This window comes from Candoia aspera, chromosome 2 (genome assembly GCF_035149785.1).
Source record: "Candoia aspera isolate rCanAsp1 chromosome 2, rCanAsp1.hap2, whole genome shotgun sequence".
NCBI classification, from domain to species: Eukaryota; Metazoa; Chordata; class Lepidosauria; order Squamata; family Boidae; genus Candoia; species Candoia aspera.
In genome coordinates, this window is record NC_086154.1 from 58,469,268 (window position 1) to 58,482,918 (window position 13,651).

General features: G+C 39.2%; 1 protein-coding gene across 1 annotated transcript in view; it reads left to right on the top strand.

Moving 5' to 3' along the window:
• The window catches only part of DNAH1 (dynein axonemal heavy chain 1), a 168,063-nt gene that overhangs the window by 98,401 nt on the left and 56,011 nt on the right, over positions 1 to 13,651 (top strand). The window contains exons 41-44 of the mRNA XM_063291915.1: positions 9,221 to 9,361; positions 9,667 to 9,827; positions 11,094 to 11,251; positions 11,440 to 11,613. Coding sequence (XP_063147985.1) covers positions 9,221 to 9,361; positions 9,667 to 9,827; positions 11,094 to 11,251; positions 11,440 to 11,613 — 634 coding nt within the window. The remainder of the gene's footprint in view (positions 1 to 9,220; positions 9,362 to 9,666; positions 9,828 to 11,093; positions 11,252 to 11,439; positions 11,614 to 13,651) is intronic.

The following is a 13,651-nucleotide window of genomic DNA, read 5'->3' on the forward strand; positions in this document are numbered from 1 at the left end:
CCCAATTGTGGTAATTAAGCAAGGACTACCTGTAACTAGTTTGCTAATCAGCATTGCATAGGGTACTTTGTCAAATTCTTTGTTGCAGTCATGTAGGACGAGAGCTGTGTTAGTCTATGGTAGCCAAAAAACAGAAAGGGTCTGGTAGCACCTTTTCCAACTAACACATTTTATTAAAAGGAGTAAGCTTTCATAAGCTGCAGCTCACTTCATCAAGGTATATTATATCTACAGCAGTCTCACCATCTGTTAAGTTAACTGAACAAACAATGAGATAATATTATTTTGGTAAGATCTGTTCTTGACAAATGCATGCTGGATGCTGTTAATTACCTCACTGTTTTCAAGTTACTCTCAGATTGATCAATTTGTTATCTGCTCTTGAATCAAAGTCTGATTGGTCTCTGGTTTTCTGGATTTTCCTTTTCCTCTTTTTGAAACAAGTATATTGTAATAATATAATTTTTAAAATATGTATTTATTTGATTTATAACCAGCCATTCATTCAGGAGCTCATTTGTTCACATTAATATTGTGGGGAAAATATGAATATTTTTTCTTCTTTTAGAACAAAAGCTTACAAATCAATGTTTGTTCTTTACTCAAGCCATCACACTTGATAGTATGATCATTACTTGATTGAATATATACATAAAGTATATTGTACAAATCTATTTTCCAAGTCATCTACAGAGTCCAATGCCTAAAGAGAAAATAATCTGCCCTATGCAGGCATGCATGAATTATTGCTCTAATTTTGTTCAAAATCATATCATATTATACTTTCTGAGATTAATTCTTCAGAGGTACAATCATCACTCCCAGAATCTGGTATTTTTAACACTGTGGACATATCTTAAATCATTCAAAAGAATCATTTGAGTTTGTTCACAGCTTCACAGAGTACTTTATCTGCTGGAGTCCAAAAATAATTTTCTTACCCTACCACCTTATGACCATAAAATGAGAACATTTAACTTTGTAATACCAGTAGATAAAATTGTATAATGCATATATTTCCATAAACTTAACAAGGGAAAAAACGTTTGTGCATGTATGTGTATTGTTGTTTTAAAGGGTTATGGGAACTAATAGTGTAATGAATTAAAAATCCCTAGCTTGAATATTTGTTACAGAAAGGGTGATGTGCCATTTTCCCTGTGTTGGATGCTTTGATATGAATTCTGTAAGTAACCATTGGTAATCTATTTTTTGGCCACTATACTTCCTCCACAAATTTTAAATCTAATCGTATTAAGTTGAGCTTGTCTTGCAAAATTGCTACAATAAAGCACTTTCTCTTCAGGCAAGTACTATATAAATAGTAAATACTAAATCTTTTAAAAGTTGCAAATTTTGGAGTGCACAACTATTGTTGCTTTCACTCCTCAGGAAATGTGACTTTTTCAACATTATGCTCCCCCAACCAGAACTCAGCAATAAATCATAGACTCTGACTTTACATAGCTAAACCTATTTCCCAGACTAGGACTTGGCAATAGGCCCACAGACTCCATTTGGTTAGTTAAGAATCTTGATTGCAAACAAGAATCAAGCCAAACAAAATTGTTTTTCCATTGCCATTGGGGTGTGTGTGTGTGTGTGTGTGTGTGTGTAAGAGCCTCTTTTATGCACAAAGGTACAAACCCCTGCCTCTCTCAGGAATTAATGGATTCTTGCTGTGACACTTCATGGCCTTGAAGCTGAATGGTTGCTGATTGTTTATATAACTGCCTACTCTGATCTGAGAATCACTGGCCGTCATCTTCTCACACACAGATAGAATACTATCTTGACAAAAGGTGGTTGGATGTTCTGCAACAGTGTGTGTTTGTGTGGGTATCTAAGTCAGAGGGGGAAGCTGGAAAAAGTTTTCTGAGTCTACAAGTGGAAGTAGCAAAAGAAAGATAGATGGCTTAGCTGATAAAAGAAAAACCCTTAAAATAAGCCATTTGTGCCAAGTCACAATTAAGAAATTCCACTTCAGTGCCAATAACAAATGACTGAACAAGCAAAGTGTTATTCAACTTCATTTTAAAAATCCAGCCTGAGCACAACTAAAAACTGTCAAACCTCGCAGTCAATATCAGTGAGACTCCAGACACTTCTGTATCACTATCATTTTCACTCCCCAATACCTCAGAAGCAGTTTGAAGGCAAACAATGAACTTCTGTACTACCACCAGTCTCCAAACACAGACAAGACCATGAACCAATCAGGGTCCCCTTCAACAACCAACAGGAGAGTGCATGTATACATCATTCAGTGTCATCCCCCATCCACATTTTTTGTATATTTTATATGCATTTGATTAGTGATACTGTATATCATTTTGATTGGTTGCTGAGTGGTGAAATAATAGTATCTCAGCATGAGGCTCTGGTGGCTGAGACTGTTGGGAGGAAAAGGCTGGGTTAAGACCAGGAACCAAAAATGGGGTGAAGCAAAAGCCACTGATGGTGGGAAAATGGCCCATGGACAAGCTTCAGCATTTCAAATGTGTGAGATTTCACATACATTAGTTGCCAAACACATGTGATGGTATGAGATCACAAAGGTTTTGATGTGATGCTGGAGCACTGCAAAGACCCCATGTGGAAGTGCCCTCATTGATCTCATGTAACTTTTTCAGGGGGCTCCAATCTTTAGGACAAATAGACTTAAATATTGTACAAGAAAAAAAATATCTATGGCCATCTCCTCACTAGTGACTTAAAGTACCTTCACAGCATCATCCAGTCATTGAAGTAATGGAAAACTATCCTTTTTATTGTTACTTTGGTACAATGCTGGTTGGATGACTTTAGAAGATGCTGTAAGTTGCTAGTGGGAAACTGATCTGTGTCCGTTATGTAATAACTTATTCCTGGGGCAAAAATTGATGATTCTTTGAAACAAATTCAATATTTCATTATTCTTAAATCAAACAAAGACTGTCCACATTATCATATTGGCCTATTGCCTTGTTAAATTAATTTTTAAAATATATTTACCATGTTACTGGCCAAAGGTTTAAATATATTCATAAACAAAATACATTTCTCCAGAATAATCCAGGTTTGTTCCTAAAAAATAGAATGGACTTAATTAGATGTAAAACAGCATACTAGTTATACTGAAATGTCAATGTCTTTCCTCTTATTAGGTGTTTTTAAAGTACTTGACAGTAAGTGCTTAAAAACATCTAATGATAGGGAAGACAGAGTAGAAGGTTAATTTACTTTAAAATTGTTACTGGAAATGCTTTTGGAAGTAAGTTCATTGCTATAATTAATCAGTTATACCTACCAGCAGAAACAATAATTAGTAGGGCTGTGTAGCATTTCAAATTGCCAGACTTTGCTAGAAGAGGGAAAATAAAAGTTGCCACTGCCAGGGTTTTAATGAAAGCCAGCAATAGAGGCTAAACAAGGGAAAGTTAAGGGTCTAACAACAGCATTCTGTTCACATCTGCCACCAGGCTCTCTATCATCTCAGCTTCCAAAACGGGAGAAAAGGCCTTATCTTCAGGCTGACAAGGAACTTCTGGGGGGCGGGGGCACTTTCAAAGCTGCTGGTGACTTGCTTGGATATACCAAGGAAGATGTTCGAGTTGGTAATCTTGCTCCAGGCCTGCTCCCTTAGTATGAAGCTTCTTTATTCTTTCCTGCTCAGTAAATACAATATCCTGGTGCTCCTGTGTTGGCTTCACCACACACATTCCTGTCCCTCCTTTTAAATGTAACAGCAATCAATCAATCAATTTTATTTTCGGTCATAGACCAGCTTAGAACTAGTACCATAACAGTTACGCTAAAATAGAAATAAAAATAAAAAGTCATATTGATAGAATACAATAAGGTAACTATAAAATTATTAAGGTAAAAGTACAGAGTAGAGGTATTAAAATGCAAAAGAATCCTATAAAATTACAATTAATTTTACAATGAATAATCTAAACACTAGGACAGGTATGTATAAAAGGTCATAAGTAATACTAGAATTTAAAAAACATTATGAGAATGTAAAGATGTAACAGCAGCTTTTCACATATTTGTTAAATGGCTGCATCAGTTAAGCCAGTATTTCCCTGCCTACAGTATTGTCAAGCCCCAGGGCCTGCCTTCCTGCCTGCCTTCCCAGGGCTTGTAGCTGAGCAATGTACAATTCCCCCATATGTACTTGGGATTAAAAACAATACAAATCAAATGTTTAAACAAAATTATACATTAAAATAATATACAAACAAGAGAAAAATAAAATCAATTCATCCTTAGAAAGAATAGTTATAGCCAACCAGCTCCCATGGCTCCCAAAGCCTGGGAGAAGAGGCAGGTATTTTAAGGCCTTCTGAAATGCCATCTGGGTGGGAGCCACCTGGATCTCAGAGGAAACCTCATTCCAGAGAGCAGGTACCACAAATGGGAAGATACAGGATTTTATAGAACTAGAAATTTAATTGTAGATGGGAATCCTCTAACTTCTGAATATATATTGCAAAGGCAAATGGATATAAGAATCAACTAGGGTTCAAATGAGCCAAATTCTTTTGTAAGTTATCTATAGATTGCCTCAATCAAAACCATTATTTTAAAAATGGTGCAAGAGAATTTTAACAGCATTCAAACACTTGTATTAAGTGTTGTTTTCACCTTGTATTATTATTATTTCTAGTTTCTGTTTTTGTTTTGCAAAAATAAAGGGGAAAAGTGAGAGGAAAGAAATTGACTGGAAATCACACTACCATTATTCAGTAGTTGGCCACATAGTTTCAACATTACAATCTTTTCCAGGGCTAAAGAAAAGAAAGAGAGAGGCTGTTAGCTGGAGGCAGCCTGCAAGCCATGGACTGCTAATTATAAAATAGCTATTAGGACTTCAAGGAACTAGCCTCCAACTACACACATTCATTACTTCTAAGAATATCTTTGAGTCCATGTGCATATCTTCCCAATTCCCTTCGCTTCCCTTCCCTTCTTTTGTTTGGTTTTAATCACATACCTCATAAGATTTCACCAGTGTAGGAGGAAATGTTGATAGATACATGTTGTATCTGTGCACTTGGATCCATATGTGTGTGTATAAAATTGACGGAGTAATTCTGATAGTTCATGAGAAGGATAGAAATGATTTTGTTGTTGGTTGTTTGCTTGTTTCAGGGGAAGTAGAGGTGGAGCCCCAGAGACTTACTATGATAGAAGCATCTCTATCTGTCTCTCTGACTGAGCTGTGGAGATTATGCTAATGGTGGCATCTAGAACAGTGCTCCAGATGGCATTTCTCCCCAGAATGCATCTTGTCATGATTTAATTTTTAAAGTATACAGAAAGGGACCGACAGGAAGCTCTGGCATGGGCTGGTCCATGAAGTCACGAAGAGTCAGAAGCAACTAAACGAATAAACAACAACAAAAACATACAGAAAGGAGGATCATTTTAAAAGTAAATTGAAGTCACTCATATGATGAGCTATCATAGCACCCCATTTTCATGCCCCATATAAATTTTGTCTCCTTCCCCAAATCCCAAATCTTCCTTGGCAAGAAGCCTTCAGTTTGGATGAAGTAGTAATTTAGGGAAGAGTCAGTCCAGCCCACTTCCAAGTGGGCTTATTGTGACTAATATTAATTTGATGAAGGCCAATCATTTTACCCTTCAGCAAAGGATCGTTACCTTGTTGTGGTGCTGGAGCTTGAGCATCTCAGTTGTCATGAGTAAGGATGGCGAGCAGGGGGCTCCCATCCAGACTGTTAAGCACATGCATAGCACTGAGGAATTGGGCAGCCATTCAAAGAGACACAGATCGGGACCGCCTTAACCTTTGGGGTTTATATGTCTGGGTTTTTCCCACGCTTCTTCAGTTTGTTAGGATTCCTGTTATGTACAAGCAATAAAACATTAGAGACCAGTTCCTTGTCTCAGCATGGTTCCTGGCTGTTAGGACATCAGTGATGCCATGAGCTAAACCGTGAAGGGCCACCCAAGACGGGAAGGTCATGACAGAGAGGTCAGACTAAATGCGATCCCTGGGGAAGGTAATGGCAACCCACCCTAGTATTCTTGCCGTGAAAACTAAATGGATCAGTACAACCAGAGATATGTCGATATACCATCGGAAGATGAGACCCCCAGGTCGGAAGATGGTCAAAATGCTACTGGGACGGAACAGAGGATGAGTTCAACTAGCCCCAGACGTGATGACACAGCTAGCTCAAAGCCGAAAGGACGGCTAGCAGCCGACGGTGCTGGTGGTGAACGGCGAATCCGATGTTCGAAGGATCAACACACCATTGGAACCTGGAATGTAAGATCTATGAGCCAGGGCAAATTGGATGTGGTTATTGGTGAAATGTCAAGATTCAAGATAGACATTTTGGGTGTCAGTGAACTGAAATGGACTGGAATGGGCCACTTTACATCAAATGACCACCAGATCTACTACTGTGGACAAGAGGACCACAGAAGAAATGGAGTAGCCTTCATAATTAATAGTAAAGTGGCTAAAGCAGTGCTTGGATACAATCCAAAAAACAACAGAATGATCTCAATTCGAATTCAGGGCAAACCATCTAACATCAAAGTGATCCAAATATATGCCCCAACCACAGATGCTGAAGAAGCTGAAGTAGAGCAGTTCAACACGCCTAAAAGAGATGTTATTTTCATCACAGGAGACTGGAATGCTAAGGTGGGCAGTCAAATGACACCTGGAATTACAGGTAAGCATGGCCTGGGAGAACAAAACGAAGCAGGACATAGGCTGATAGAATTTTGCCAAGACAATTCACTCTGCATAACAAACACTCTCTTCCAACAACCTAAGAGATGGCTTTATACATGGACTTCCCCAGATGGACAACACCGAAATCAGATTGACTACATCCTTTGCAGCCAAAGGTGGCGGACATCTATACAGTCGGTAAAAACAAGACCTGGAGCTGACTGTAGTTCAGATCATGAACTTCTTCTTGCACAATTTAGGATGAGACTAAAGAGATTAGGGAAAACCCACAGATCAGCTAGATATGAGCTCACTAATATTCCTAAGGAATATGCAGTGGAGGTGAAGAATAGATTTATGGGACTGGACTTAGTAGATAGGGTCCCGGAAGAACTCTGGACAGAAGTTCGCAACATTGTTCAGGAGGCGGCAACAAAATACATCCCAAAGAAAGAGAAAACCAAGAAGGCAAAATGGCTGTCTGCAGAGACACTAGAAGTAGCCCAAGAAAGAAGGAAAGCAAAAGGCAACAGCAATAGGGGGAAATATGCCCAATTAAATGCAAAATTCCAGAGGTTAGCCAGAAGAGATAAGGAATTATTTTTAAACAAGCAATGCACGGAAGTGGAAGAAGACAATAGAATAGGAAGGACAAGAGACCTCTTCCAGGAAATTAGAACCATCGGAGGTAAATTCCAGGCCAAAATGGGTATGATCAAAAACAAAGATGGCAAGGACCTAACGGAAAAAGAAGAGATCAAGAAAAGGTGGCAAGAATATACAGAAGACCTGAATAGGAAGAATAACAATATCGGGGATAGCTTTGACGGTGTGGTCAGTGAGCTAGAGCCAGACATCCTGAAGAGTGAGGTTGAATGGGCCTTAAGAAGCATTGCTACTAACGAGGCAGCAGGAGACGACGGCATCCCAGCTGAACTGTTCAAAATCTTGCAAGATGATGCTGTCAAGGTAATGCATGCTATATGCCAGCAAATTTGGAAAACACAAGAATGGCCATCAGACTGGAAAAAATCAACTTATATCCCCATAACAAAAAAGGGGAACACTGAAGAATGTTTAAACTATCGAACAGTGGCACTCATTTCACATGCCAGTAAGGTAATGCTCAAGATCCTGCAAGGTAGACTTCAGCAATTCATGGAGCGAGAATTGCCAGATGTACAAGCTGGGTTTAGAAAAGGCAGAGGAACTAGAGACCAAATTGCCAATATCCGCTGGATAATGGAAAAAGCCAGGGAGTTTCAGAAAAACATCTATTTCTGTTTTATTGACTATTCTAAAGCCTTTGACTGTGTGGACCATCACAAATTGTGGCAAGTTCTTAGTGGTATGGGGATACCAAGTCATCTTGCATGCCTCCTGAAGAATCTGTATAACGACCAAGTAGCAACAGTAAGAACAGACCACGGAACAACGGACTGGTTTAAGATTGGGAAAGGAGTATGGCAGGGCTGTATCCTCTCACCCTACCTATTCAACTTGTACGCAGAACACATCATGCGACATGCTGGGCTTGAGGAATCCAAGGCTGGAGTTAAAATCGCTGGAAGAAACATTAACAATCTCAGATATGCAGATGATACCACTTTGATGGCTGAAAGCGAAGAGGAACTGAGGAGCCTTATGACGAAGGTGAAAGAAAAAAGTGCAAAAGCTGCCTTGCAGCTAAACCTCAAAAAAACCAAGATTATGGCAACCAGCTTGATTGATAACTGGCAAATAGAGGGAGAAAATGTAGAAGCAGTGAAAGACTTTGTATTTCTAGGTGCAAAGATTACTGCGGATGCTGACTGCAGTCAGGAAATCAGAAGACGCTTAATCCTTGGGAGAAGAGCAATGACCAATCTCGATAAAATAGTTAAGAGCAGAGACATCACACTGACAACAAAGGTCCGCATAGTTAAAGCAATGGTGTTCCCCATAGTAACATATGGCTGCGAGAGCTGGACCATGAGGAAGGCTGAGAGAAGGAAGATCGATGCTTTTGAACTGTGGTGTTGGAGGAAAATTCTGAGAGTGCCTTGGACTGCAAGAAGATCAAAACAGTCCATCCTCCAGGAAATAAAGCCAGACTGCTCACTTGAGGGAATGACATTAAAGGCAAAACTGAAATACTTTGGCCACATAATGAGAAGACAGGACACCCTGGAGAAGATGCTGATGCTAGGGAGAGTGGAAGGCAAAAGGAAGAGGGGCCGACCAAGGGCAAGGTGGATGGATGATATTCTAGAGGTGACGGACTCGTCCCTGGGGGAGCTGGGGGTGTTGACAACTGACAGGAAGCTCTGGCGTGGGCTGGTCCGTGAAGTCACAAAGAGTCGGAAGCGATTAAACGAATAAACAAAAAAAAATCATTTTACCAATGGAACAATATCATTTTATGTATTCATAGCACTGTAGCCAGAAGGGTAATATCTTGCAAGTACATTTCTATATCAAACAGATACAGAATAATCTAAGCTATAATCTCTTTTTCATCAATACCTCTATTTCTCTTAGGTATGCTGGGAGAATTGGATGAGTTCCTCTACAGAGTTTACAATGGTGCCTGATAGCAGCTTTTGTGATATTATTGTACCTACAATGAACACTGTCCAAATGGCATACATCCTAGAAATGTTACTCACTAATCACAAACCGGTATGTATGTGTCTTGATTTTCAAATGGGTACGAACTAGTATTATACCAATGCAAGCATTCTGTTCCACCATTAAACTATTAGAAGCACTTTTCTTAAGTAGCCAGAAACATGACTACTGTTAGTGCATTATTCTTGCATTTCTGGTTGGCATTATGATCTAAAAGATATTTAGTCTAATAATTCCATATTTTACCTGACTTTTGCTGGGCAAAAAAGTGATAACTGAGCATCGTTTGAAAAAAAATGTATATCTGGCAAGTGGACCCATGAATACGTAATTACAATTTTCTTTTCCATATATAGGTTCTTTGTATTGGTCCCACAGGGACTGGGAAAACACTTACTATAGCAGACAAGCTTCTGAAGAACCTGCCATTAGAATATATCAGCCATTTTCTGATGTTCTCTGCTCGAACCTCAGCCAACCAAACCCAAGATCTCATTGACAGCAAGCTGGATAAAAGGTAAAGCTCTGTCTTAAAATAGTTCTACAATTTTGTTCCTATTTATTTTATTTATTTGTACATTTATTAGTTGCCTTTGCTTTCCAAATTTGCTGAAGAAATTTTTAAAAATGTAAAAAAGCATAGTTTAAAAACTTAAAATAAGAAACAAGATGTTAAAGAATGACTTCTGTCATTAGCCCTCCTGTGATCTGTAGCAGAAAGAAACTTTGGGGCTAGCAATATGGGCAAAAGAATATTGGAGAAGTGTGGCCCCTGGAATTCCTGTCTGCTCTATCATTCATTGGCACTGAGTTTATAACAATACTTTTTACTATTCAGAATGGTTTTTTTAAATCAAATCACCTATAGTGATTAAAAAAACACATGATCTGTGGATTATACATGGATGTGCACTCAAGCAGAAGAAAACATTATACATGGACATAAATTGTTCGTGAGTACTGCATCTGTAAGACATGCATATGCATTTCTGTGAAACTGAAAATATGACTCACACCTACCCTACTGAGTGGCTTGGTGAACGGTTCTCCCACCATTTCTTTTTTATCAAGAAATGGTGGGAGAACTACAGAAATTCTGTACTAAAGACTTTACTAAGATGTGTGGCTCCATGAAGAATCTGAGCAATAAATCACTTTTTATTTACAGTAAAGATACTGGCTGTTGGCACTGGGAGCATATACCACTAATTCAGCAGGCCCTCCACTAGTTGCTGTTGATGTCCAGGTTCAACTTAAGGTGTTGGTATTGACCTATAAAGCCCTTAAGACTGCCTGCTCCAACTGGAATTGACCCAACCCATTAGAATTTACAGGGCAAAGTTACTTATAATCCCACATTTTGGAGAGATGAGGGGGCCCAAAGCTAGAAAGTGCTGCTTCTCCATGGCAGCACAGAGCATAGCCTCCCAAAAAACGTCAGGCTAGTCCCTGCCTTGTTGGTCTTCAGGAAAATGTGAAAATGGAGTTATTTTGGAAAGCGTTCTCCTAAGGTCATCCACTGCACCATCTTTTACTTATATTTTTGTTTTTTATTTGTTGTTGTTTTGTTCATTTAATTGAAGGGGTTTTATGATTGTTAGTTGTTTTATTTTAACCATACCATGGATGTTTTATTATTATTATTATTATTATTTTTCCATATTATACCTTATGTACACTGCCAAGAATTGCTAGATCGTGATTAATAATAAATACATCTCCACCAAGCATTTGTATTGTGTATTTCACCCAGTAATTTTTATTTTTGTCTCATTAAATGCAGGCGTAAAGGAGTTTTTGGCCCCCCACTTGGCCGGTATTTCATTTTCTTCATTGATGATCTGAACATGCCAGCATTAGAGATCTATGGTGCCCAGCCACCCATTGAGCTTCTTCGGCAGTGGATGGATCACAAAGGCTGGTACGATAGGAAACAAATCGGTAGGATACAAGTTTTTTACCTAATTTCTGTACATAACACCATTGTTTTTTCAGAACACACAGGAGGGTTTTAAAGTCATCTGCCTTGGTACACTTATATACCTTTGTGCTCCCATCCTGGGGTGGCGGGGGGTTGATATTTTAATGTGTTGTTCTTCTTGGGCATGCTTTTGTTTGTTTGTTTTCAGGTACCTTTAAGAAATTAGTGGATATTAACTTTATTGGTGCCATGGGACCACCAGGAGGAGGGAGAAATGCAGTTACGCCGCGCCTCACACGCCACTTCAGCTATCTCTCATTCACCGAGATGGAGGACAGCAGCAAGATGAAAATCTTCTCCAATATCCTTGGCAGTTGGATGGGTGGGTTATGTGGAACAAGGTTCTTGCTCTTTCTCTCTTTCTTAAATCTCCTGTTAGGTGCCATGCGACTTTAAGGAAGCAGATCCTATCGTCCCAGAAGATTGTTGCTTAGTTTCTTTGGTATTATTTGGACTGCTAGTTCTGTCTGTGGGCAGGGGTGAGGCTCAGTAAAATTGAGACAGACAGCTTCCTTTGTAATCATATGCAAATTTTTAGTGCACGATTTATTTATGTTATTGGGTTTGCTCGGTCAATTCAACTTGTGTATGGCAGAGATAATGCAACCCACCAGCCATGTATTTTGACACATTGGAAGAAATCAGCTGTTGTTGCTGCCAAGCTTAGAATGCTGAAATGGAATTTTTTCATGGTGCTGATGAACCACATTTGGCTTAATGAATCATGTTATGCAAATGTGGTTTAATCTTAGTTTCTTCATAGCATACTGACAAATTCCGTGCTTAAGTTCATAATTTGCCCGGTGAAATTTACCTAAACAAATATGGGGAAATCCTAGTACAATATATAAAGTGGTCATTTCAAGGCACATATGCTATTTATTTCCTTTTTTCTAGGTGAACAGCAGAATACTTTCAGATACTACCGGATAAATGCTAGATTGTCTGTTCAGTGGTCTTAATTGCATGCAATATTACCTGAGTCAGAGGAAAAACCAGACCACTCAAAAATAAGACATCATTTTTTATATACTTGAGATTCCTTAAATATGCATTATATGTACTATAAGAAAAAGATGTTTAAGTTCCCTGACTTCACAAGGTTCTGTAAGCCTCCAGAATATATGGAATGTTAAGGTGGTCATTAAAAGCTCCCCCACATTCTCCCATTTGTAAGGCCTGAACAGCTCTACAGGATTCCTGTTGCAAGCTGGTGTAAAGGCCCCCCACCTTACGCCATTGGTGGGGAACCTCTGGCTTTCTTGTGCCTTCTCTAGCCCCCTAAGACTGCAGCCATAGCTATCCAAGAAATGGGCCAAGAAAGCTGGGTCAGTGTCAGGAGCACTTTAAAGCAGTCATTCATGAAGATACCCCTTTCCCTTTTCAGTGGGAAAGGTGAGAGCCCATGGAAGACAACTTCATCTGGATTCTTCCCCATGCCCTGAAAAGAGTTGGGCAGCCAATATATTTAAATAAATGCTTTCCTTTGAAAAAGTATGGAGAGGAAACACATCGAGATATATTTACATATAGGTAGTCCTCGCTTAACAACTGCCTCAGACACTAACCATTTGCGGTTATGATGATGCTGAAAAAGTAACTTCGTGACCAATGCCCACATTTACGACCTTCACAATGTCTTTCTCTCAGTCATGTGTTTGCATTACAGTCAGCTAGAATAAGTTGTCCTGGGTAAAATTGTAAGCAGAGTCGCGGTCATGTAATTTTTCACCTAGCAACCGCTTCACTGAGTTGCCGGTCCCAATTGCGGTCGCTAAATGAGGACTATCTGTACTGAGAAAAAGGGTTCTGCCTTTCTAGCATACAGTAAGGAAGCTGGGAATCCAGAAGAAAAATTACTCTCTTCCTGGATAACTAGTTGACTCTGTTTCCTGACTACTAGATAGTGGGGAGGGGATTGCAACTTTAAACCTCCCTTCTCTACAATTTCCTTTGCTCTCCCCAGATATTTAATGCTGGCATGTGCATGTGAGTACAAGATAAATGATGTGTGCATGTCTGTATGAGAGAGAGGACACAGTAACATGGCACAGTTTGTTCTCTGTTTCCACTTCCCAATCTCACACAAACCTGTTTGAAGCCAATCTTTAATCATCTTTGCTTCCGTTTGCCTCAGAACATTGAAAACAGGTGTGGAACGCCGTAAACTTTCAATACTTTCTCTGGATGACCAGTAAGAGGGGGTTTTTTCTTTAAAAATAATTAGGACTTAAAAAGTTTTCCACCCTCTGAGTGTCATAGCTCCTGGAGTAACAAAAATTATTTTGTACCCATTCAGCAAATGCTCTCCATCTACATTTCTGTTGTGCATAATGTGCACATTGTTACCTAGGAAGCTT